We start from the raw sequence: 23,235 nt of genomic DNA, 5'->3' as shown, positions 1-23,235 counted from the left end.
TGATGACATTCACTGTCAATACAGAATAAGGGGGAAAGTGGTAAGAACCACAAGAGAGAACGGCTCACACTTCATTAAAGCCTTCAGTGTGTTTGGTGAGCAAAGCCAGCCTGAGGAAGCAGAGTCAGAACAAGACTCTTCTGAAGAACCCAAAGCCCACTACATGGACACATTCAGCATCCTGGATCAAGATAGCGGTCTTGAGTACCAGCTTCCTCCACATCAAAGGTTTGTATGCCACCTGTTAAAATTATTCGCCACAACAGATGCTGCCTGGCAGAAGAGAAGAATGACACATACAAACAGCTATCACAGGCAGCCTTTGGGAAATGCAAAGCAATCTGGAACAAGTCAGGTTGGTCATACATGACAGCAGAAAATGTGGAAGATAAATGCAAGCTCCAGCTCATCTGGCCAAATCAAACTCGGTGGAACTCGACATACATGGCTGTGGAGAGAATCATACAGATCATACAAGAGAAGGGGGGAAGACCCTATCAGGAATATCTGTGAAGAATTCAAAGTGAAAATGTGAGTATTATTTCTCATTTCTAAAGTATGAAATGTGAACGACACAAATGAAAAACAGTGCCTGAAGCTAAGCTACTTTGCTTTGGAAATTTGTTAAAAGTTGTGTACGTTTGCTTTATGTCATACAGGCTGAGTCCAGATGAAATTGCTTTCCTGACCAAGTACTGCACCGTGATGAAGCCTGTGGTGAAGGCTTTAAACATCCTTCAGTCTGAGACCAACACGCACTCGGGGTGGCTCCTGCCGGTGATCTTCCAGCTACAAGCAAAAATCAGCAGACTGGTGACATCCTCCAAGATGTGTCTGCCACTCATCAGAGCCATTCAGGATGATGTCCAGAAGCACTTTGCTGGGATGATGGAAGACCCTGAACTGATTGCTGCAGCAATCCTTCTGTCAAAGTTCAAGACCACCTGGACTGAGAGGGTGGATATCATAGAAACAAGTATGATTTCATTATTTAATTTAATACTATAATCAGTTGTTAATTATTAATCCCAGTTCTGTCCACTTTGGTTCTACTCAACACAATGTCCTAAGTGCAATAATATTAGTCTTTCTACACAAATTGTTGTTATTATCATTTCTGGATTATGATGAACTCTCGTTGCCACATTAATCAAAGCTTAATTGTTTGTTATTCAATAATTGAATGTGTTATTCAATATGCATTGTCACTCAACAGGTCTGGTCTATGTGAGACAACACCTTGACCAGATGGCAGAGGCTGCGGTGGAGCAAGATTCATCAGATGAAGAAGATTTCTTCTCCTCAATGAAGTCCAGAAGGTCACAAGGTCCCTGAGCTGGATGGGTACCTTGCCTGTGTCTCAAACAAGATGGATCTGCTGAACTCATTTCCACACATCCAAAAACTTTCTCTCTAACTCAACACCGGCGTGCCTGCCTCAGCCGCCTGTGAGTGTCTCTTCAGCTGTGCTGGACTGCTGTTCACTGCAAAGTGAGCAAGGATGAACTGTACTAACTTTGAAAACCAACTGCTGCTCAAACTTAACAGGAGGTTCAGAGAGTAATGCTCTAAAGATGGACACACAAATAAAGGAACTGTTATCTGGATATACAGTAGGGCAGGGCAATTTTAAAAAGTTTTTATAGCAGCTGCCATGCGGTTCATTTGACATGTTTTGTTATTCGACAGGTAGAGCACAGTCTGATATCAAAGAATGGCACAGTTTGTCTTAAAAACATCTTGAAGGTCCCTGATACTTAGAGTTTGGACTTCTTTGGGTGATTTAGGGAAAGCCACAAGACTTGATTTATAGATTTGCAGTATGACTGTTGTTGGTGAAGAAAAGAAGGATGATCTACAGAATCCACAATTTATGTCACCTTTAATGGTTGTATCGTTTAAAAATATTTTATAGGATGGTCTGCACTAAAATGACACATTATACCTCCCTAAATACTTTAAATGTCGCATGTCGACATGTTTTATTTTGCTACTGCAGTTTAATTTATAAAGGTGTTCCTTCAATTAAAAACAACTAGATTGAGCTTCATATCCCCTTGTCCTTTTGGCTCTACACAGGAGAGACCCCCCTCCCGCTTTTAAAAAAGTAACTAAGCAACATTTACTTTGAGTACATTTTAAATAAGTTACTTTTTTACTTTTACATGAGTAGATTTTTAGACCTGTACTTTGACTTGTACATACGTAAAATTTCATCAAAGTAATAGTACTTTTACTTGAGTAGAATATTTTAGTAGTCTTTCCAACACTGCTCAAAATGTTCTGAGAACTGATCTTTTAGTTTCTGTTTGGTTTTCTATTTGCGTTTTGTTGAGAACGTTCACCTAACATTCCCATAACATTTAAATAACCTTGCAGTAACCCGTGACAGTTTGGAGAACGTTCCCCTAACATTATGGGAACAGTCTCTGAACCATTCTAATACAAACCTATTTTTATACTGATAAAAAAAAAAAACTGTCTGTAGTTACAAGATAATACACATTTGACGAGCTTGAGACCATGAAAGAATGTTAGAGGGAGGAGTTAGTTTGTAGTTACTGAAATAATACCCAGAAGCAAGCTGTCATTAGAGAACGCTGTGTTTTAAAGTTAACCAATACACACACACACATATATACATATGTGTGTGTGTGTGTGTGTGTGTGTGTGTGTGTGTGTGTGTATATATATATATTAATATATATATATATATATATATATATATATATATATATATATATATATATATATATACACACATACATACATATATACATATACATATCTGTGTGTGTAGTATCCAGTGCTTAGTATTCATTTCTGGGCTCTGCACTTCAGTCAAACTACAACTCCCATCACACTGTTCTTCAAATAGCGAATCAGCGTTGCTTTACTCTAACACGTGACACTTCCCCATCCAATCAGGAGAAATGTTAGTTTTTGACGACCCCATTCCTTCATAGATGCCGACCGAGTGAAGGCTGACCGGAGGACGGCTCTCTGAATTAACACACCACACCGCCCCATGTGTCGAGTTCCTATATCTTGTTGAATTCGATTCGTGACTCTGAGTCGGGGTTCACCCCGCCGAAGCGATCAAAACAAACCATGCCGGTCCGTACCGAGCGCTGTCCCGGTTCAGCAGCGGCCTGCGTGTCCTCGGCCTCTCTCATTCCGCCGCCCCCGATCAACACGCAGCAGCCCGGCGTGGCCACCTCACTCCTGTACAGCGGCTCTCAGTTCCGCGGACACCAGAAGAGCAAAGGCAACTCTTACGACGTCGAAGTTGTCCTCCAGGTAACTCTGTAAATGATTACTTCGCATGTCCTCTAACCTGGTCTGCTACGCACGGGGTGTGAGGCTAGTTTTATTTCCTAACCATGAAACGCAGGTAGTTCAGCGCGCCACTTGTTAGCAGCTGACATCTGACATGTCCGCTCGAGAGCTAGCTTGTTTCTGGAACCGTGTAACCGTTTGACTAGCTGCTTAACTACCGGGTCATGCTAGTTAGCTGACTAAGACATTAGAGCACATTAACGCTACGTGTTGTGATTCAGACACCGAGCTGTGTGTCACAAGACCAGCACGCCTTCTGAACAGTGTGGACTGGAAGCGGGTTGAATGTTAACGTTACTTCATTACACGTTACACAAGTGACATGTTTTAGACGTGTCTTAGACGTGTTATCGCTTCTGGCTCACAGTGGAGCTTCATGACGAAAGTGTCAAATTGTGCAAAAGGCTTCATTCACACTACAGGCACATGTGACCCCAAAGCAGATATTTTACCATCATGTAGCACAGGTCTTGGTTTTTTTCATGACCGTGTGAAAACACACACACACAGCTCCATACTCAGGTTAGCATGTTTGGTTCTGATTTGTGCCACTATGACTACATTAATACTGCATATACAGCAAATCTTAATCGTTTCCTCATATGAGACGGATTTTATTAATGACAATGTGAACAGCAAATAAACAACAATTTGGGCCATATATATAATGTGTGTGTGTGTGTGTGTGTTTCCAAAACCACATGAATTAAAACCAAAAGAAACTAAGTCATTTGCTTCTCATTTGACTTGATTTTATTTTCTGTTTAAAGCCGGGTTCACACTGTACGATTCTGGCCACGATTTGGTCGTCTGGGACAAATTTTGAGAATCCTAAAAGATTCCTATAATCCTAGGCCAAAATCTGTAGTCTTTGATCGTTAGTTTGACGTGCTCCCTGACTGCCGATTAACGGCTGTCACGATCAAATTTCTCCTCCGATTAAATTCTGGCAGTGTAGGAAGATTTGAGGCACGGTCCTGTAGTGTGGCTTCTCCTACTCCATACCAGTCTTCTTGTGTGCGTCTGTTTTTCGCGTCTTGACCGTCGTACGCAGTCTAATATTCAGTACGTTTACATGGACAACAATATTCCGATATTAACCCGATTTAAGACGATTCTGTGATTAAAGAACTAGCATGTAAACCGCCATTATTGATGACCTTAATCCGACTAAAGTCATACTTGAATTAAACACAAATCAAATTAAGACATGTGGAGTATTCCTGTTTTAGTCACATTATCGGTGTGCATTATAGACATGTAAACACCTTAATCACACTTGTGGAAGTTTTGCGACTTGACACACACACACACACACACGCATACACACACAGCAGTGCTCAACCGTTTGACGGCAAACAAGAGAGCACGGCTGCGTCCGAAACCGCATACTTGCATACTACAGTATATGGAAGGTGAAATACAGTATTTCATCTACTATATAGTAGGTAAGTCTGTGGTTTGGGATGCAGCCCATGGCTTCAAGCAGTCGTCTATGTGCACGTATAGCATGACAAATAATTAACTGCACTTGAAGCGTTCGTAAAATTAAAAATGAAACCCCCAAAAATGTATACGGTACCATAATGAAGACCAACTGTATATTGATGTGTGAAATTCTGGAGGGAACGTGGGACGGTGTGGCGTGGGGACGTAATGACGTATGCCGCTAACAAAACTATGTTCTACAACATGTAAAACGGGAACATGAAAGGAATATTCTAAAAGTGACTCATGTAAACACCTTAATCAGAATGTTGTCTTATTCAGAATAAGGTCAGTAATTAGATTATTGCTGTCCATATAAACGTAGTCATTAATGACAACTGAGTGTAAGCAGTGTATTTTAGCCATCACTGACATAGTTTTGTGAATGTGGTCCCAAATGAATGGCATTGCATTGCGATTGTAGCAATGGACACCTTTTTTCCCCTAATTTATATTCATCTCCCTCTTCTTTGTAGCATGTAACGATGGAGGACTCGTACCTGTGTGGATATCTCAAGATCAAGGGGCTTACTGAGGTGAGGTGACTTTCACGTCCTAATGACACAAGCTTTCTTAGTTAATGTCTGCTTTCATAAACCTGGCAGTTAGTATGGATTTGAGTTTAATTCACTTCCTGCTGTAGCCCACAACTCCAGACGTCCTTGCCAACACAGGTTATAATTTCAGACTCTTAAGTATGAGAGATGTTGGATGCTGCTATCCAGTCACAGGTCTAAAATGTTTTATATGAGGGGACAGAGTTTTGGCAGTGGGAGTGCTGCATCCATCTTATATCGTAATCAGCTTTTTGTCATATGGGTTGTATTGGTGCTGGCAGCTGTACACCTTGCGATCATTTCTCATGAGTACTGGTTAGGTGTGAGGAAATGTTTCATGTTGAAGGGCGCTTCGCTGAACCGTTAAGGGTTTTCCTAGAGGGACCAATCGAAGAAGATACCAGATGGAACCTCTTTAGACTGGAGATTTAATGCTGATGTAGTTAAATAACCAAAAAGGACCAGTTCAAAACACAAGTGCGTAAACCGTAGATGCCAGTGCAGCGAAATCCAAAGAAGTCTTAAACTAGATATTATCTGAAGAGGTCTATGGAGTCTTATTTCTGTCTTCTGTCTTTTCTCTGCTTGCTAGTAAATGATAAAGTGCAGTAATAAGTAAGATTAATGAGCGTATGGCATTGGGGGGGCTGGTCATAATGATAAATTCCTTACTTATCTCACCAGGAAAATGAAAGTTCTAGTGTACTTGCCCACTTCCATATTTTGGTTGTACTAGACTAAAAAGTGGTAGCTAAGGGTAATGTAACATGGTGAGCTAGTTAAGTGTGAGATTACAGACTAAGGGGAGGAGATGATTGTAGACTGCAGTAAAGTTAATTTTCTTTATCTGGTTGTTGAACCTACATGTAGACGAATAAACTCTAATAGCTAGGAAAGGTTTGCTTATCCTGGTTTGTTCAGCCATGTTGTTTCATTTGCATTTAATGTTTAATTAGATTTGCAGTGTGTTCTGCTCAAGGGTGCTCGCCGATATGGACACATTAGGTAGATGGGTTTTGGGTCTCTGAGTTAAGCTCTGTTCATTTTCTCTCTTTAGGAATATCCCACCCTGACTACTTTCTTTGCTGGGGAGATCATCAGTCAGAAACGTCCCTTTCTCACCAGGAAGTGGGACGCGGATGAGGATGTTGACCGCAAGCACTGGGTAATGAACCTGAATGTTAAATTTTTTTTAGACTTTGCCATTTAAAGAGGCATGGAATTATAAAATGTGGCTGTGTTTAAATGGTAGTGCTTACAGTCTGCCGTAGCCTGAGCCTACACGTATTGTATTTCTTGCTATTTGTTCTCTTTGTGCCAAACGCATTAGATAATTTAATCCTTACAGAAAGCTGTCATATTAATTCAGAAATATGCTTTAAATGCTTACTCGGTTACACTAAGTGGGACTTGAAGAACTAGTCAAAACTCAAAATAATGCAAACATTAACACAGACTTGTGCAGTGAAGTGAAAAGAAAAGGGTTAAACACATCAAAACTGTTGTAAATCTTAAATTCTTAACAGTGTTCCTGATAAATCTTTACACACTTCTCATCTTCTCAAATCGCTTCATGAAGGAGCTTTTCCAGGAGGCTTTTCTTAAACTTCACAAACAGGCTGACCTCCTCACTGCTTATCCTAAGTTCCTTCCTAAATGAAAGCTGTTTGTTTGGAGAAACAGTTAAATTTTAAGTCAAAACTACTACGGGTGTAATGATGGATCGTGATGCGTCACGATGCAAAAGTATTGAAGATGTGCATTGTGGGGATCTACATTCTATTGATTATGCATTTAAAGCAGTTGAACTGTGTGAACAGCAGAGGTCCCAACTCAGAGTTAAAATACATTCACTGAACACTAATAGGAACATGTGTACATCTACTCATTCATGCAATTATCTAATCAGCCAGTTGTGTGGCAGCAGTACAGTGTATAAAATTATGCAGATACGGGCCAGCAGCTTCAGGTAGTGTTCACGTCAGTCATCAGAATGGGGGGGCATGATTGGCCAGATGGACTGGTTTGAGTATTTCCATAACTGCTGATCTCCTGGGATTTTCACGTACGACATTCTCTAGAATTTACTCAGAATGGTGCAATAAAGAAAAATCATCCAGTAATCGGCAGTACTGTTGATGAGAGAGGTTAACGGAGAATGGCCAGACTGGTTTGAGCTGATAGAAAGGCTGCAGTAACTCAGATAAGCACTCTGTACAACTGTGGTGAGCAGAAAAGCATCTCAGAATGCACATGTAGAACCTTGAGGCAGATGAGCTACAATGGCAGAAAACCATGTCTGGTTCCACTTCTGTCAGCCAAGAACAGAAAGCTGAGGCTCACCAACAATGGACAGTTGAAGACTGGAAAAACGTAGCCTTGTGTGATGAATCTTGATTTCTGTTAAGGCACACAGATGGGAGGGTCAGAAATTGGTACCAACAGCATGAATCCATGGACCCAAACTGCCTTGTGTTAACAGTCCAGGCTGGTGGAGGTGGTGTAATGGTGCGGGGAATGTTTTCTTGGCACACTTTGGGCCCGTTAATACCAATCAATCATGACTTGAATGCCACAGCCTATTTGAGTATTGTTGCTGGCGATGTGCATCCCTTCATGGCCAGAATTTACCCATCTTCTAATGGCGATTTCTAACATGATAATGCACAATTTCACAAAGGAAAAGTCGTCTCAAACTGGTTTCTTCATTTATAAATGTTTGGGAATATTTATACATTTATTTATTTTTATTTTTAGGTGGAGGCATGGTGGCTTAGTGGTTAGCACGTTTGCCTCGCATCTCCAGGGTTGAGGGTTCAATTCCCACCTCTGCTCTTCGTGGAGTTTGCATGTTCTCCCCGTGCTTTGTGTTTCCTCTGGGGACATTTCTTCAGTAAATATATTTCCGATGAGGCTATTCACATGAAAGTCTGTAAATGAAGTTATGTGTAATAAAGAGGAATGACACAGGAAAAAAGTATTGAACGTGCTAACTGAAATATATTTAATATTTATTGGAGAAGCCTTTGTTTGCAATGACAGCTTCAAGACTCTTCCTGTATGAAGAAATTAATCGGCCGCAGTATTCTGGTGTGATTTTGGCCCATTCTTCTAAACATATTGCCTTTAAATCTTGTTCAATTGGATTCAAGTCAGGTGATTGACTGGGCCATTCTAACACCTTGTGTTTTTTTCCTCTGAAACCAATTGAGAGTTTCCTTTGCTGTATGCTTTGGATCGTTGTCCTGCTGGAAGGTCCACCCATGTCTCATCTTCATTCTGGTGGATGGCAGCAGATTCTTCTCAAGAATCTCCCGGTAAAGGGCTCCATTCATCGTTCCTTCAATTATATGAAGTCTGCCAGTACCATGCGATGAAAAACCACCCCACACCATGATGTTTCCACCTCCAAACTTCACTGTTGATATAGTGTTTTTAGGGTGATGTGCAGTGCCATTTCTTCTCCAAACATGGTGTGTAGTATGACAGCCAAAAAGTCCAATTTTGCTCTCGTCTGACCAGACTACACTCTCCCAGTATTTTATAGGCTTGTCCAAAGGAGTTGTAGCAAACTTTAAACAAGCTTCGACATGCCTTTTCTTTAGTAATGGAGTCTTGCAGGGTGAGCTTGAGCAGTGGAGTGCATTGCCTATTGTTTTCTCTGTGACGATGGCACCTGCTGCCCCCAAGTGTTTCTGGAGCTCTTTCCGAGTGGTCCTTGGCTCTTGTGACTTTTCTTCTAACTCCCTGGTCAGAAATCTTGTGAGGAGTTCTTGTGCGTGGCCGGTTGATGACGGAGTGATGTTATTTCCACTTGTGGATAACCAATGGCCCCAGTGGTGTTTACTGGAGGATTTAGAAGTTTTGAAATACGTCTGTATCCAATTCCATCAATATGTTTTGCAACAATAAGGTTGTGAAAGTCTTGGGAGAGCTCTTTGCCCATCATGAGTTGTTTCTTGTGTGACACCTAGGTGATGAAAAGCCTTTATATAGACCATCAATTTACTAACCCAGCTGATATTAATTTGCACAGATAGGAGGTATAATTACTTTCTAAATACTTACAGATTTCAGCAGGTTCCATGCCTTGCTTTTTCTTAGCTTTTTCAGTACTTTTTTCCTGTGTAATAAAGTGGAATGACACACAATTTTTTTTTGTACTTTGATGTTGTGAATTTGTCATATTTGTGGATTTCTTGAATATCTTGAGATTTCTTGAGTTACTGATGTCCGGTGAAAATTTCATGTGAATAAGCTCGTTGGAAATATATTTACTGAAAACAATGTTGACACGTTCAATACTCATTTCTCCTACTGTCAGCACAAATTGTTCCCTCTGAAAAAAGGAGTCCTATCTCTTTAAAACTAAATATACAACTGCCTTTGCAGAAATTTTTTTATGAAAATATTTGCGGGATGGATTGACCAAGCATGGGCATACACATATATGTGTATGCAATAGACAGAAAAACGCTAAAGTATGCCTTTTAATGATTGATTAAAGAATTACATTTTAATGTGTCTGATTTGCTTTGAATATCCACAGGGCAAGTTCCAGGCATTTTATCAGTACGCGAAAAGCTTTAACTCAGACGACTTTGACTACGAAGACCTCAAGAACAGTGACTTTGTCTTCATGCGATGGAAGGTACAGTGTTTAGACTGTTGTGTGGCTTGTGGTGCGAGTAAAATACTAATAAATGTGAATAGTATTGAATGTTGTCACAGTAGTAGTGCACGTTTCTTGATGAAACAGGAATCTTTTCTTTTTTTTGCCTCTGAATTGAGATCACGAGTTCTTGGACCAATATTGTGAGGAATAATGTGTATTTCGTAAATCCTTACATTACTGTAGCAGACCATGGTAGCTACATTTTCCTAGCAGCTGTTTGTATTTGTGTTTTGAGTTACTGATTTACTGATGCGTTTGTAATGCTGTAGCCTTCTGTCAGTCACTCTGGATAAGAACGTCTGCCAAATGCCATAAATGTAAATGCTTAAAATGGCATAAAGTTTTCCAAGAGTGAAATGGAAATGAGCAATATTAACACCTGCGTAAATAATTAGTCTTGGCAATACTTCTTCTGTTCTTCTGTTGATAGTAAATCATAAGCCTCTTGTGGATGAAAACCGGTCTTAATGAACACAATCTCTGCATAATGTGCCACTGGCAAGTTTTGGGAGAGACGGCATGGGCAGCCATGACTCACTCACCTCATTCATTCATTTATTCATTCATTCATTTCATACATTTAGCCCTTGTTTGTTTGATAATTGTAAATTTACTATTCGTCAGTGCATAATATTAACTGTCTGTTTAGAAAACATTTGTTGCTTCTCACTACAAGCAGGTGTTTTAGGTCATTTTAAAATTACAGTGTGGTTTCTCCCTTTTCTCTTCTGTAAACTCGCCTTGCTTTTGTTGTGGTTATGTGATACAACGATTATGCGATTAGTCACAGCAAATAAGGATGAGTAATAGCACTCTGTTTCATGCATTGGAGGGCAAATGCAGAATTGATACTGTTCTTGAGTCGAATTGCACTGAGAAACAAACTTCGATTTGAATCTCATTTCATGTGCACCCTTCATAAAGGAGGATGATTGTATTCTAAAATCTCTCCCTCTCTTGAGTGCAGGAGCAGTTTCTTGTCCCAGACCACACAATCAAAGACATCAGCGGCGCTTCCTTTGCTGGTTTCTACTACATCTGCTTCCAGAAGTCCACAGCAACCATTGAGGGTTTCTACTACCACAGAAGCTCTGAATGGTACGTTTTCAACTTGACCAGACGTGATCTAGATGACTCAGTTGTAGGTGGCACAGTTTTAACAGAAAGGATCAATATTTATTGAATCAATTTTTATCAGTAATGTATAAAATCGATATATATATATATATATATATATATATATATATATATATATATATATATATATATATATATATATATATAAATAATGTGTGTGTGTTTGTTTGTTTGTTTTAAACATGTACATCTTGAGCAGCAGATGGACATTTAGTGTGCTATACGTAATGACCGCATACATCAGTGTTATATATTGTAATTAAGAAATTCAGTCTGGTATATTTGTATTTATAGGACGTTTTTAGCGCTTGTATATTTAGCTGCTGCTTGTGTATCTGTCTGAGCTGCTCATCATGTACACACTGTGCTTTTGTTTAGCTGCTCTAACAAGGCATTTTCCTTTACAGGATCGATACCGTATCTATTATTTATTCATAACTGTGCAGAAGCTACTAATTGAAATGCTAATTACAGACATTCACAAATGCAGAAGCATGCATTCCAGCATTCCAGCATAAGCTCTCTCTAATTTATCTGTAGTATTTGCATGATTTGCATGATCATCTCCGTGCACAGAAAAGAGAAAATAACCTGTAACTTTCCTTACAAGTGAGTTGAGTCCAGGGGCATAAGCTGGCCTGGGCATTAGGGGCTGTAGCCCCGGTTATTTATTTATTTTTTCTTTAGCTCTGAATAATTCTCCACTTGGAGCGGTTTGTCACTACGTAACTGAATGTCAGTAAAAGAAGGCGTTGTAATTTGTTGTAATTTTATAGCTTCAGTGAACGGAGGCGAGACCAATCACACAGGGTTTACAGGAAAATACATGGAAATACTTGTGTCTTATTGGCTGACCGGTCTTAATTCTGCCAAATGCTTGCCCACACAGTCAGTTAGTAGTGTGAGAGGGAAAAAATGGATATACACAGATTTATTTATTTACTTTTTACAAGTAAAGGGATTGAAAATGAACACTAACATCCTCTCATGCTGAGCAGGATAACAAGGTGTGTAAATGTCTTCCTTCTTGTTAATGAGTTCCTAGTTATGTGAACATATGAGCATTGCATAAGGACAGCTAACATACTTTGCATGGCACTGTAGCAGCTAAACCCATTGAATAATAGATTAGTTGTGCCTCCCCTTGGTTAGTGACACCAAACTAGCCTAGTCTCGTGTTAGATAGCCAAAAGGATTTCTGTTTTATTGGTCTGGTAGTCCTACAAACAGTGATAACACCCGAGGTAAGTTTTATGATAAATCCAACTTTTTGTCCAATTTTCACATTTTTTAAGCAATTAGCCAAGAAATGCAAGAAGAATAATGCATGGAAACAGTCTATTTAGAAGTAAAGTTTTTTGACAGAGAAGAATCTGGGCCCAGCCCTGGATGATTAACAGTCCAGTTAACACCCTTGGTTGAGTCAACAAGGGTGTCTGTTCATTTCAGTACGTAGATGCAGTAGATAAAGGAATATTTATAAGGGGATATTTATAATTCAAAATCTGAAATCTTTTTTTAAGCCATGGCAGGCTTAACTGTTCCCAGGTTATAGTAACAGCTGGTCATGATGGGCTAAAATCTAATATCTATCAATAGCACGACAATGCAGCAATCACAGTTGAGCAATGCATTATATCACAAGCTCTCATCCGTGGCATAATTAGAAAATATCACGCACACATACACATACTTTATAACCTCCCCAACAGAGTTTTTAGACTAATGGTACTCTTAGTCTCTGAATTAGCATGAGGATGACCACAAAGTGCTTTCTCACTCACTGCTGAAGACAGATGTGTCTGAAAAATATCAGACCAAATGGAAAGCAAATCTAGGGGACGTTCCACTCGGTGTCACTGATAGGCTGCATGAACCTACAGTCTGGGTTAGAAAGAAATCAGCACCAGCCTCACTTCTTCATACCAGCATTGATGCTGCTTTTTGCAATTGGTTGTGATTGGATGTTTGATAATCAGTCCTTCCAAGATCGCAGAAATGAATGCAAAAAAAAAAAAAATCAAGCAAACTCCACAAAATTTGGAGGCGCTTGCAATTTTTCAAAATGACTGCAGATTTGGGCCATGACGTGTGGTGTGATGTGATCACAACACACATTCAATCAAAGCCCTCTTCTATTCATGTGTGTGAACATGAGTACAGCTAAAAGCAAAACAATTTTGTGCAATTGCAATTTCTAAAATTCAATTAGTTTACCACAAAAAAACTCAGCAAGAAGCATTTTTGGCCGCAACAATCACAAAACAACTCCACGAAAGCCTGCACAGACTGGATAGTGGCAGATAAGCTGATTCACATACCTAAAACGAACCTTTATATTTGTCTCATTACCTACAGAAACCCATTCATACCAGCTGCCTCTGCTTTCTTTCCTTCAGTTGTACAAGAATCAATACCATTCCTGCTTTTTCTCATCCAAAGGTCAAATCATTTCTGTGCGTTGCTTTTCAGGTACCAGTCACTAAACCTCACTCATGTTCCTGAACACAGCGCACCCATCTACGAGTTCCGGTGACACTAAAGCCCTCTTGTGGCTGGAAGAGGGTGAAACTTTGGACAGAGATATATAACAAAAACACTGGTCTCAAGGAAATAATGCAGAACTGCCTAATCATGCCAAGTACTCGTCATTTTCTCTCACAAAAGAGTGGATGACAAAGACAGACATGAGGATAAGAAAGTCTTCAAAGGCCCCAGGCAGATCATTGTGATGGATTGTAAGAGTTACAGCAGCATTTTTTTTTTTGTTTGTTTGTTTTGTTTTGTTTTTCCTAATCATTACTTTAATTTTGCCTCCAGGTTTTTAAAACATCCTTCTGTCCTTCTTCCATCTTAATTATTTTAACATTTTTAGTCTGTTTTGAGATTAAAGTTCCTCTTATTTTTCTTTTCCACAGAGAAGCTATTCATTTTATTTTATTATTATTTTTTTTTTTTACATTTTTTTCACCAGGTCAGCTGGATCATTAGGCCAGACTAATATAGATTGCTGTATGCACGTAGCCAATTCTTTAAAATCAGACTGTATGAAAGCAGTGGGATGTCTTTGAGAGAGATGAAGATTACGGAGGATGTAATCATGACACCTTTGAGTGACTTGGGCATCAGAGTCTGTGTTTTCCGAGGTGGGAGGAACATAAGAAATGTCTCCACGGATCAGAACAGAGAGGTCCTTTTGCGTCTTAGAGAGATTAAATATAATTCTATATTTTCTAACAAATCTGATTCAGATGTTTTGGAAAGAGGTATTTTATATCCCACAGTGCTAGTCATAAGCTGCTTAGCGTGAGCAGGTTTTTTTTTTTTTTTTTTTTTTGGGTCAGGGATGGGCAGCTTTTGAGAAAAGCTAGATGACAATATTTTCTCCATTTTGCTATGCAACATAAAAATCTTAGCTCACCAACAGTTCCCAGATATTATTTACTGTACCACAGTAGCATTTTTCACATACCTAATCACAACCAAAAGAGTATTGATTGGTAAGCACTTTGGATGGATGGGATTTTTTTATAATCCTGAATGGGTGACGATTTCTGATGTTTGGAGTTAAAGCTGAAAAGCGTTGACGTGAAAACAGGTGGCAACAGCCTGATGGCAAACAAAGGAAAGTTTCCTCTTAAATGGCTTTCAGGAGTCAGGCCAGGGGTTTTCTGGAAAGACAAATGTAATGTTACTAGCTGTCTATAAGATAAATTGTTCTGTTCTTCAAGCTCATGAAATGCACAAAAAAAAGAGTTAAATAAGTGTTGAAGGAAGGTGTGAACAGAAACATTTGTGTAATAAGAACTAAATACCTGTTGCAGAAAACTACAGCTCAGTCCTCTTAAGCTTTAGTCAAACCCTTTGCCTTAAATGTCAACTGTTTGTATATAGTGGTTTTATAAGTGTAGGAATGATTTTGGACAGTAAGACTGTTTCGGATGGAGAATATTTGTGAGAGTGCAAGTATGAAGGATGGTAGAAGTTCATGAGTCAGCAGGTGTGATGCCAAAACAACCTCCAAACCTTTTTGCAGGACATAAATACTAATTGATTATAGTACAAACATGGACACATTGTTACCAGGCTTTAGTTTGTTGTTGGTTTGTGTAAATAGGTTGATGTCAATTGCTGAAAGAAATTTATTTGTACACTGTCACAATAATCTGTGATCAGTCACACTCTCAACACTTTACATGCCCAACTTATTTTTTTCTTTTTGAACAGAGAAGCATCTGAGATCTGAGCAGAATAAACAGTAGATCTTGGCTTGTATACATTTATCACAGTTTTATATTAAGTCACCACTTCCATCTGTTTCCTGTAACTATATTCTTTCAGATACAAAAAAAATGCACACTTATTCATAATCAGCACACTGAGATCACTGTACCACTCATAACCCGAGAAGCTTCTGATCGAGAGTGCTGCGCGTGATGGACTAGAGGTGTTTTAAGACTGTTTTATAAAATGATACATCTGGGAGTGTAAAGTGAAATGTTGACCCAAGAGTGGTGTACATAATAAAGTTTGTGATGTAAATTACTTCCTTATAAAAGGCCTTTTAATTGCTAGACCTAAAAATACAAGAGATTGCAAGCTACAGTTCCAATCACAATTATTCAACCCCCATTGCAAGTCAGGTTTATTGTCACAATGTACAAATTTTCAGCTGTTTGCAATGAACAAATCAAACAAAAGCAATTGAAATAGTTCAACACAACGAATGCTTCAAGTGGTTTCCACAAATTCAACTGAAAATACAGCTTATAATGACTTCTCCAATTTCAAAGTCTGCAAATTTTGGCGATAAACCTGATTTGTAATGGAGGTTGAATAATTTTGATTGCAACTGTACAATGAATTGTGTATAAAGAAGGAAGTGACACCTACTCAAGATTATGTGCTTGGAATTTCACCCACAACTGAGGATTTAAGTGCAGTACAAACGGACACTTTGCTTAATTTGCATTGAAATAAATACTGTTCAAAGACTTATTTCCTCCTTTTTGACTACTGATATTACACTGTAATCAGGATGACCTCATTGTGTTATATCTTATTTACATTTAAAAAAAAAAGTTAAAATCTCAGAACACAAAACGTCAAACAGCAGCAGAAGACCACATCTGTTTTCACCCCTGCCAGCCAAAAACAAGAAACTGAGGCTGCAATGGGCATAAAATGAAAAAGTCCATTTTCCAGTCTTTAGCTATCCAGTAGCCTCAGAATCCAGTGCTTGCCTTATAGAAGTGGTCTACGGCTGTTGTGGTCCATCTGCTTTAAGGTTTGGCATGCTGTGCATTCTGAGATGCTTTTCTGCTCACCACGGTTGTAAAGAGTGGTTATTTGAGTTATCGCCTGCAGAACTGGTGCTCACAGGATGTTTTTCTAGAGACTGATGTGTGTGGAAATCCCAGGAGAGCTGCAGTATCTGAAATACTCAAACCAGCCCATCTGGCCAACAAACAAACCACGGTCCAAGTCACAGAGTTAACTTTCCCCCCATTCTGATGTTAGATGTCAACATTAACTAAAGCTCTCGACATGTATCTGTGTGATTTTATGCATTGCGCTGTATTATTGGCAGATTGTGTATGTTTATATGTATTAGGATGGGTTGCTGCATTTGGCATGCATCTGACAACAAATGGAAATGAAATTACACCCAGAGTTTTTAACTTGTTCCTCTGCTGTGTCCATAAGGTGAAGGTGTTCTGTGGTATCTAAGGTGTTAGCAGCAGATTCTTTAAATCCGGTAAGTTGTGAGGTGGGGCCTCCATGGATCAGATTTGTTTGTGATATTTGCTGTGTGGCAGGGCGCATTATCCTGCTGAAAGATGAACTCCCATTGGGGAATACTGTTGCTATGAAGGGGTGTACTTGGTCTGCAACAATGTTTAGGTAGGTGGTACGTGTCAAAGTAATATCCACTTGAATGCCAGGACCCAAGGTTTCCCAGCAGAACATTGCCCAGAGCATCACACTTCCTCTGCCGGCTTGCCTTAATTCCCATAGTGCACCCTGGTGCCATCTCTTCCCCAGGTAAGCGACTCACACGCACCCGGCCGTCTACATGATGGAAAAGAAAATGTCATTCATCAGACCAGGCCACCTTCTTCCACTTCTACATGGTCCAGTTCTGATGCTCACATGCCCATTATATGCACTTTCGGGGCTGGACAGGGGTCAGCATGGGCACTCTAACCGGTCTGCTGCTACGCAGCCCCATATACAGCAAGCTGCCATGCACTGTGTGCATTTCTGACACCTTTCTGTCATAGCCAGCATGAAATGTTTCTGCAAATTTTGTCACAGTAGCTCTTCTGTGGGATTGGTCCAGACAGGCTAGCCTTCGTTCCCCACACGCATCAGTGAGTGTTGGGCGGCCATGACCCTGCCGCCGGTTCACCGGTTATCCTTCCTTGGACTACTTTTGGTAAGTACTATCCACTGCGTACCGGGAACACCCCACAAGACCTGTCACTTTGCGGATGCTCTGACCCAGTCGTCTAGCCATCACAACTTGGTCATTGTCAGATTGCTCAGATCCTTACACTTGCCCATTTTCCCTGTTTCCACCACCTCAACTTTGAGAAGTGACTGTTCAGTTGCTGCCTAATATATATATATATTATTCACCTCTCTGGCTGATCGATGTATTTTTTGCAGCAGTTTTAATCTGTATTATATTTGTAATATAAGGACAAGCAACCTCACTATTTGCAGGAGTTTATGTTGATCACTAGATGGCGCTGTTGTGGTTTCATTTACACTACAGCAAAACTAATGTCTCAGGAGTGCATTTGTTTAATTCTTGCTAATTTTCTGACCAATTATTTGTTGGTAAGACCATTAAAAGCTTAATATTTTGCCATTTTGGGCTTTTCCCATTATATAGGCTTTGCAGTCTTACAGTAACTGCTTCACCAAACTATTGCACTTGGCTTTAACAAAGCACTCATTTACAGTCCTATTAGGAACTGAGAGTGAACAATGAATAAGTCCTAATATACGATTCATTATTTGTCTCTCTGTCACTTTGTTGCTTTTTCTGACAATGTTTCGTGTTATATGGAGCACTGTGACTCTAGGGGAACTATATTTCATTCCTAACTTTATTTCCTGTTTGTGATGATGGAAATGAAGTAAAACCCTATTTGAACTTGAACTTGATTTGTTGGAACGTGTGTTAATTATTATTTTCCTTATTTAATTGTCAGTAGTTAGTAAACTGCAATAACATCATAAAAAAATAAATCCACATATTCAAAAAGCTTTGACTGGCAGCGCATGTGACAAGTTTTTATTGACCTAAGGCATGTGCCAACTAACTTCTGGTACATTTGGGTCACAGGTCAATTAAACATAAAAGTTTAACCACATTCAAAAGATGCTCTGTGTAGCAGTAGTAAAGTGAGTGAATACTTATGGCCATACCATCACTGAGGTATACAGTACATATTCTTTCTGGTCCTTAAGTCAAGTGCATTTCATTTCATTATTTATAAAGGTTTTATTAAACCCAATGAGAATTAAAGGGATAATGGGATCTAATGGCATATATATATATATATATATATATATATATATATGTATATATATATATATATATATATTCCTGATCCTTAAATTAGAGTTTGTTCTTGATATTTGACATAATATTACAATGATGTAATTCTGAAATATGAGAAATACACTGAGCAACAAGCTGTTGCAATGCTCAAACATAAGCCAAGTCACGTCTTGTAACACAAACACTTTGTCCAAAAAAAAAAAAAAATCCTGACTTGTATCACGTAACACTGTTTCATCATAATCAAATTTTTCAGAGTTGACACCTGTTGGAATAAGTATTTTTACATGCTTACGTAGGTTTATGTCAGTTATCATGAAGGACGTATTGCCATTCTTATAAATTATATTAGCTATATTATTCACGCACACACACAAACCCTTGAAATCTTTCGGCCTATGGTTTGAATTCAGGTTGCTTCCTGAATTCTAGTCTGCAATACATATGGTATACATATGGTCCCATAGCATAAGTGGCTGTTAATGGCTTATACATTTATCCTTTAGGGAGATGCTTTTGGTTTGAAAAGTATATGCAGAATACAGGATATAGCTGAGTAGGTGAGAGTGAAAAGTTGTGAGCGAGGACCCAAAACTGTGGCTTCCTGAGTTTTAAAATCATGTGCACAGAACTATAAAAACTGAGCTGCACTGGCCAACTCATAATTCAGGATAAAAACACAGACAACACCCATATCTGCTTATTTTTATTATAGTTATAAAATAACTAGCACACATTTCCCTGTTAGGAATCATTAAGGGTGAAAACTTTGACAGATTTATTATTTCAAGGAAATGTTTTTCTCCTGCTCAATTTAATTTAATTTGTAATTAAACCTAAACTACAGCACATGTGTAGTGCAGTCAAATAATTTAAGAATGTAGTGTTGATAAACGCATACATTTTATATACAGTTGTACTTGAATACAGTGAGGGGAAATAAGTATTCAGACACTTTTTCTGTTATTATTATTATTATATACTTCCTGTACATGTATCTGTTTCAACTTTACACGCATAATATGTTTTTTGGCATTGTACTTTTAAATATGAACAAAAAAATGTATGCATATGCATCAACAAAGAACTGGTTTAAAAACTAAATTGGTAGTGAGAGAAGTATTCAGATACTATATTAAAAATATGTATGTAATGGTTACCTAACAAGAAATGAAGTTCTAGACTTAAATGCTCCAAAAAAAAAAAAAAAAAAAAAATACAATTTGTGAAAATTTATAAAGAACATTGCCATTGGTTGGGAAGATTTAGAAGTCAGTCATGTTGAAGGGAAATGAGCTTCCTAACGTTCTCATGGACAACTTTATTCAACAACATTCGAATGAAACAAGCTACAGAGCCATAGCCAAGACCTTAAACATCCCTCTCATACAACTAGTTTAATAATATGCAGGTAGAAAGTTCAAGGAACCAGAACTATTTGTCCCTGGACAGGTGCACCACACAAGATTTCACAACATGCTCTCAGGTTAATAGTAAGGAGGGTAAGAGAGACGTAAGCAGTCAATGGAAAAGAGTCGCAGAATGATCTGAAAGCAGCAGAAAATGACAATTACACAGAAAACAACAAGCATTGAACTGCACAACAAACATCTCCATTCCTAAACATCACACAAAACTCTTCTGCTTAAAAAGAAGCACAGAGATGTGCGTCTAAAAAGCATTTAGACAAATGCTTAATCAAGAACTCTTTGGCAATAATTCAGTGCGTCATGTTTGGAGAATGGGTTGTGCATATGACACCCAAGAACAGCATACCCAGCTTACCCGCAAAGTATTGAGGTGGGAGTATCACGATATGGGGCTGCTTCTCTGCAAACATTGCTACATGTCATCGAAGGGAACATGAATGGAGCAATGTACCGAGACATATTAGAGAAGAATTTAATCTTATCTTCAAAGGGACTGAATTTGCTGAGAAAATGGATGTTTCAACAAGACAACAACCCTAAACATACAGCCAAAATACCTCAAGAAGGCCTTGCATGACCTAGCCAGTCTTTTGACTTGAATCCCATCGAAAAATTTATGGAGGATTTTGACAATGAGAGTTTATCAGAGAGACCCTCAAAACCTTGAGGAATGAGGCCAAGAGCAATGGGCCAAAATTGTAACACAATGCTACAAAAACTTAATTTCTTCTTACGCTGGTGCTCAACACACAACAACATACTGAGCGATAAGTGACTTGGTCTTCACTAGGCATATAAGAATTGTATAATCAAATAATTATTTTTCAACCAATGCAGATTGTATTGCATCATGAAATATCATTAAAAACTACTAAGTAAATGAACAAATTCAGAAAAAAATTGCACTTGTGTGACAATTAATATAAGATATTAAAAGGCTTCCAATAGAGAGGCCAATCATGGTGAAGTGACTATTAAAAGAATGGTGTAGAACTTTCAAACTATAACTTTCACCTTTATAAACATCCATCCATCCATCTTCTACCGCTTACTCCTTTTCAGGGTCACGGGGAACCTGGAGCCTATCCCAGGGAGCATCAAGCAGCAGGGTACACCCTGGACAGGGTGCCAGTCCATCGCAGGGCACACTCACACACCCATTCATACACTACAGACACTTCAGATGTATGTCTTTACACTTTACCATGCATGTCTTTGGACTGGGGGAGGAAACCGGAGTACCCGGAGAACATGGGGAGAACATGCAAACTCCGCACACACAGGGCTACTGTGGGAATCGAGCCCCCAACCCTGGAGGTGTGAGGCAGACATGCTAACCACTAAGCCACCATATTCCTATTTATTTCTTTGAAATTTTAGAGCTCGAGCCCTTTTCCTACATAAATTAAGCCCAGTTTATACAGAATAAACAAAGTTTACATAATCTTAAGATAGGGTATTCAAAAACCTTTGAGTGGCAATGTACACGTGGCAAAAAATACACTCACTGTCCACTTTAATAGGAACACCTGTAAACCTGCACATTTACTCAGTTATCTAATCAGCCTATGTAATCAGATAGCAGCAGTGCAATGTGTAAAATCATACAGATACAGGTCAAGAGCTTCAGTTAATATGCACATCAAACATCAGAATGGGAAAATGTGTGATCATACCATGAACATCTCAAAGCTGTAATTATTAACAACAATTTTGCAACAATGTACTAATGTTGGCCATTTAATACAGGTTTTTATATTCTTATGAATACATACTTTTTTTTGTTCATATTTATACATAAATTCAAAAGACTTTATTTGTGTACATTTGAAGTGGATATCTCTTCAGTTCAGTTTTATTTGTATAGCGCTTTTAACAATGGACACTGTCCCAAAGCAGCTTTACAGAACTATAACAATTCAAGATATAGATTTTAAATGTATGAATTTATCCCTAATGAGCAAGCCAGAGGTGACGGTGGCAAGGAAAAACTCAGAGATGCTACAGTATGAGGAAGAAACCTTGAGAGGAACCAAACTCAAAAGGGAACCCATCCTCATTTTGGTAACAATGGATAGTGCAATTATAAATAAATCTCTTCTATAAATGTGCTAATACCATATGGTCAAATAGTCTAATTGTGTAACAGTTCATTACAGTTTTTACATGAAGTCAGTTTTGTTGAACTTATCCACTGTTCACTGATGGAGACTTGCAAAACTGTTTGTGGTAACTGCCGTTCTAAATCTATAATAGCAATTGTAGTCTTAGACATCATGACATAACTGTTCATATGAATTGAGGTCCAAAGCCATCTTTATGGTTTTTAAGTGTTACCATCCTCAGTAATCTCAATAATCTTTAGGCTGCACCCTGTGGGGCCATCTTCAGCAGCAGCATGTAACTTCCAATTGATGAGAACTCCAACCAGAAGTAGGCATCAGGATGAATCAGGCAGGTCCGGAGAGCAGATGTTCCAGATCACTGGTATCTCAGGAGCATATATACAGTGGATGTATATTAAATAACACAAAACAAAAGTGTCCAAAGTTATTTCCCCTCACTGTATGCCAAGGTATAAAGATTTTCTGCTGAGTATAACATAATCTTTTATGTCCGCTATTCCTTACGGTGGTTGTGGACACTTAAATGATGTTTAGACTGCTTTCAATCCAATCAGATAACACATAACAACAAAACATGACAGGATCTGGATTTAAGTAAGTACTGGGTTGCACTCACAGCTCTATGACAAAAGTGAGGTCACACAATCATGAAAAATGCTGATAATGAATACTGATAATGTCAGGAGTGAGAATTTCTATGTGGTTTTTGTGGTTCCAGCTCCGGTGCCCAACACGCACTACTGTGCAACTGGTGACTTGGTCCTCACTAGGCATATAATTATTATATAATCAAATAAACTTTTTTCAACCAATACAGATTGTATTGTATCATGACATTTCATTAAAAACAGTACTAAATAAATGAACAAATTCCTAACAATTGCAATTGTGTTCTCTGACAATAGAG

The 23,235-nt window shown here is 38.7% G+C and overlaps 1 protein-coding gene across 1 annotated transcript; it reads left to right on the top strand.

The window, feature by feature from the left end:
* Positions 1 to 2,895: 2,895 nt before the first annotated feature.
* Positions 2,896 to 15,741, top strand: gid4 (GID complex subunit 4 homolog). The gene is made up of 6 exons (XM_053612594.1): positions 2,896 to 3,300; positions 5,304 to 5,363; positions 6,442 to 6,549; positions 9,934 to 10,035; positions 11,027 to 11,157; positions 13,669 to 15,741. The coding sequence occupies exons 1-6, from the start codon at positions 3,112 to 3,114 to the stop codon at positions 13,730 to 13,732; spliced, it is 654 nt and encodes a 217-aa protein (XP_053468569.1). The 5' UTR covers positions 2,896 to 3,111; the 3' UTR covers positions 13,733 to 15,741.
* The last annotated feature ends 7,494 nt before the right edge of the window (positions 15,742 to 23,235 follow it).

Source organism: Ictalurus furcatus, chromosome 2 (genome assembly GCF_023375685.1).
Source record: "Ictalurus furcatus strain D&B chromosome 2, Billie_1.0, whole genome shotgun sequence".
Classification (NCBI taxonomy): domain Eukaryota; kingdom Metazoa; phylum Chordata; class Actinopteri; order Siluriformes; family Ictaluridae; genus Ictalurus; species Ictalurus furcatus.
Note: the sequence above shows the minus strand (reverse complement) of the source record. Positions and strands in the feature narration are given on the sequence as shown.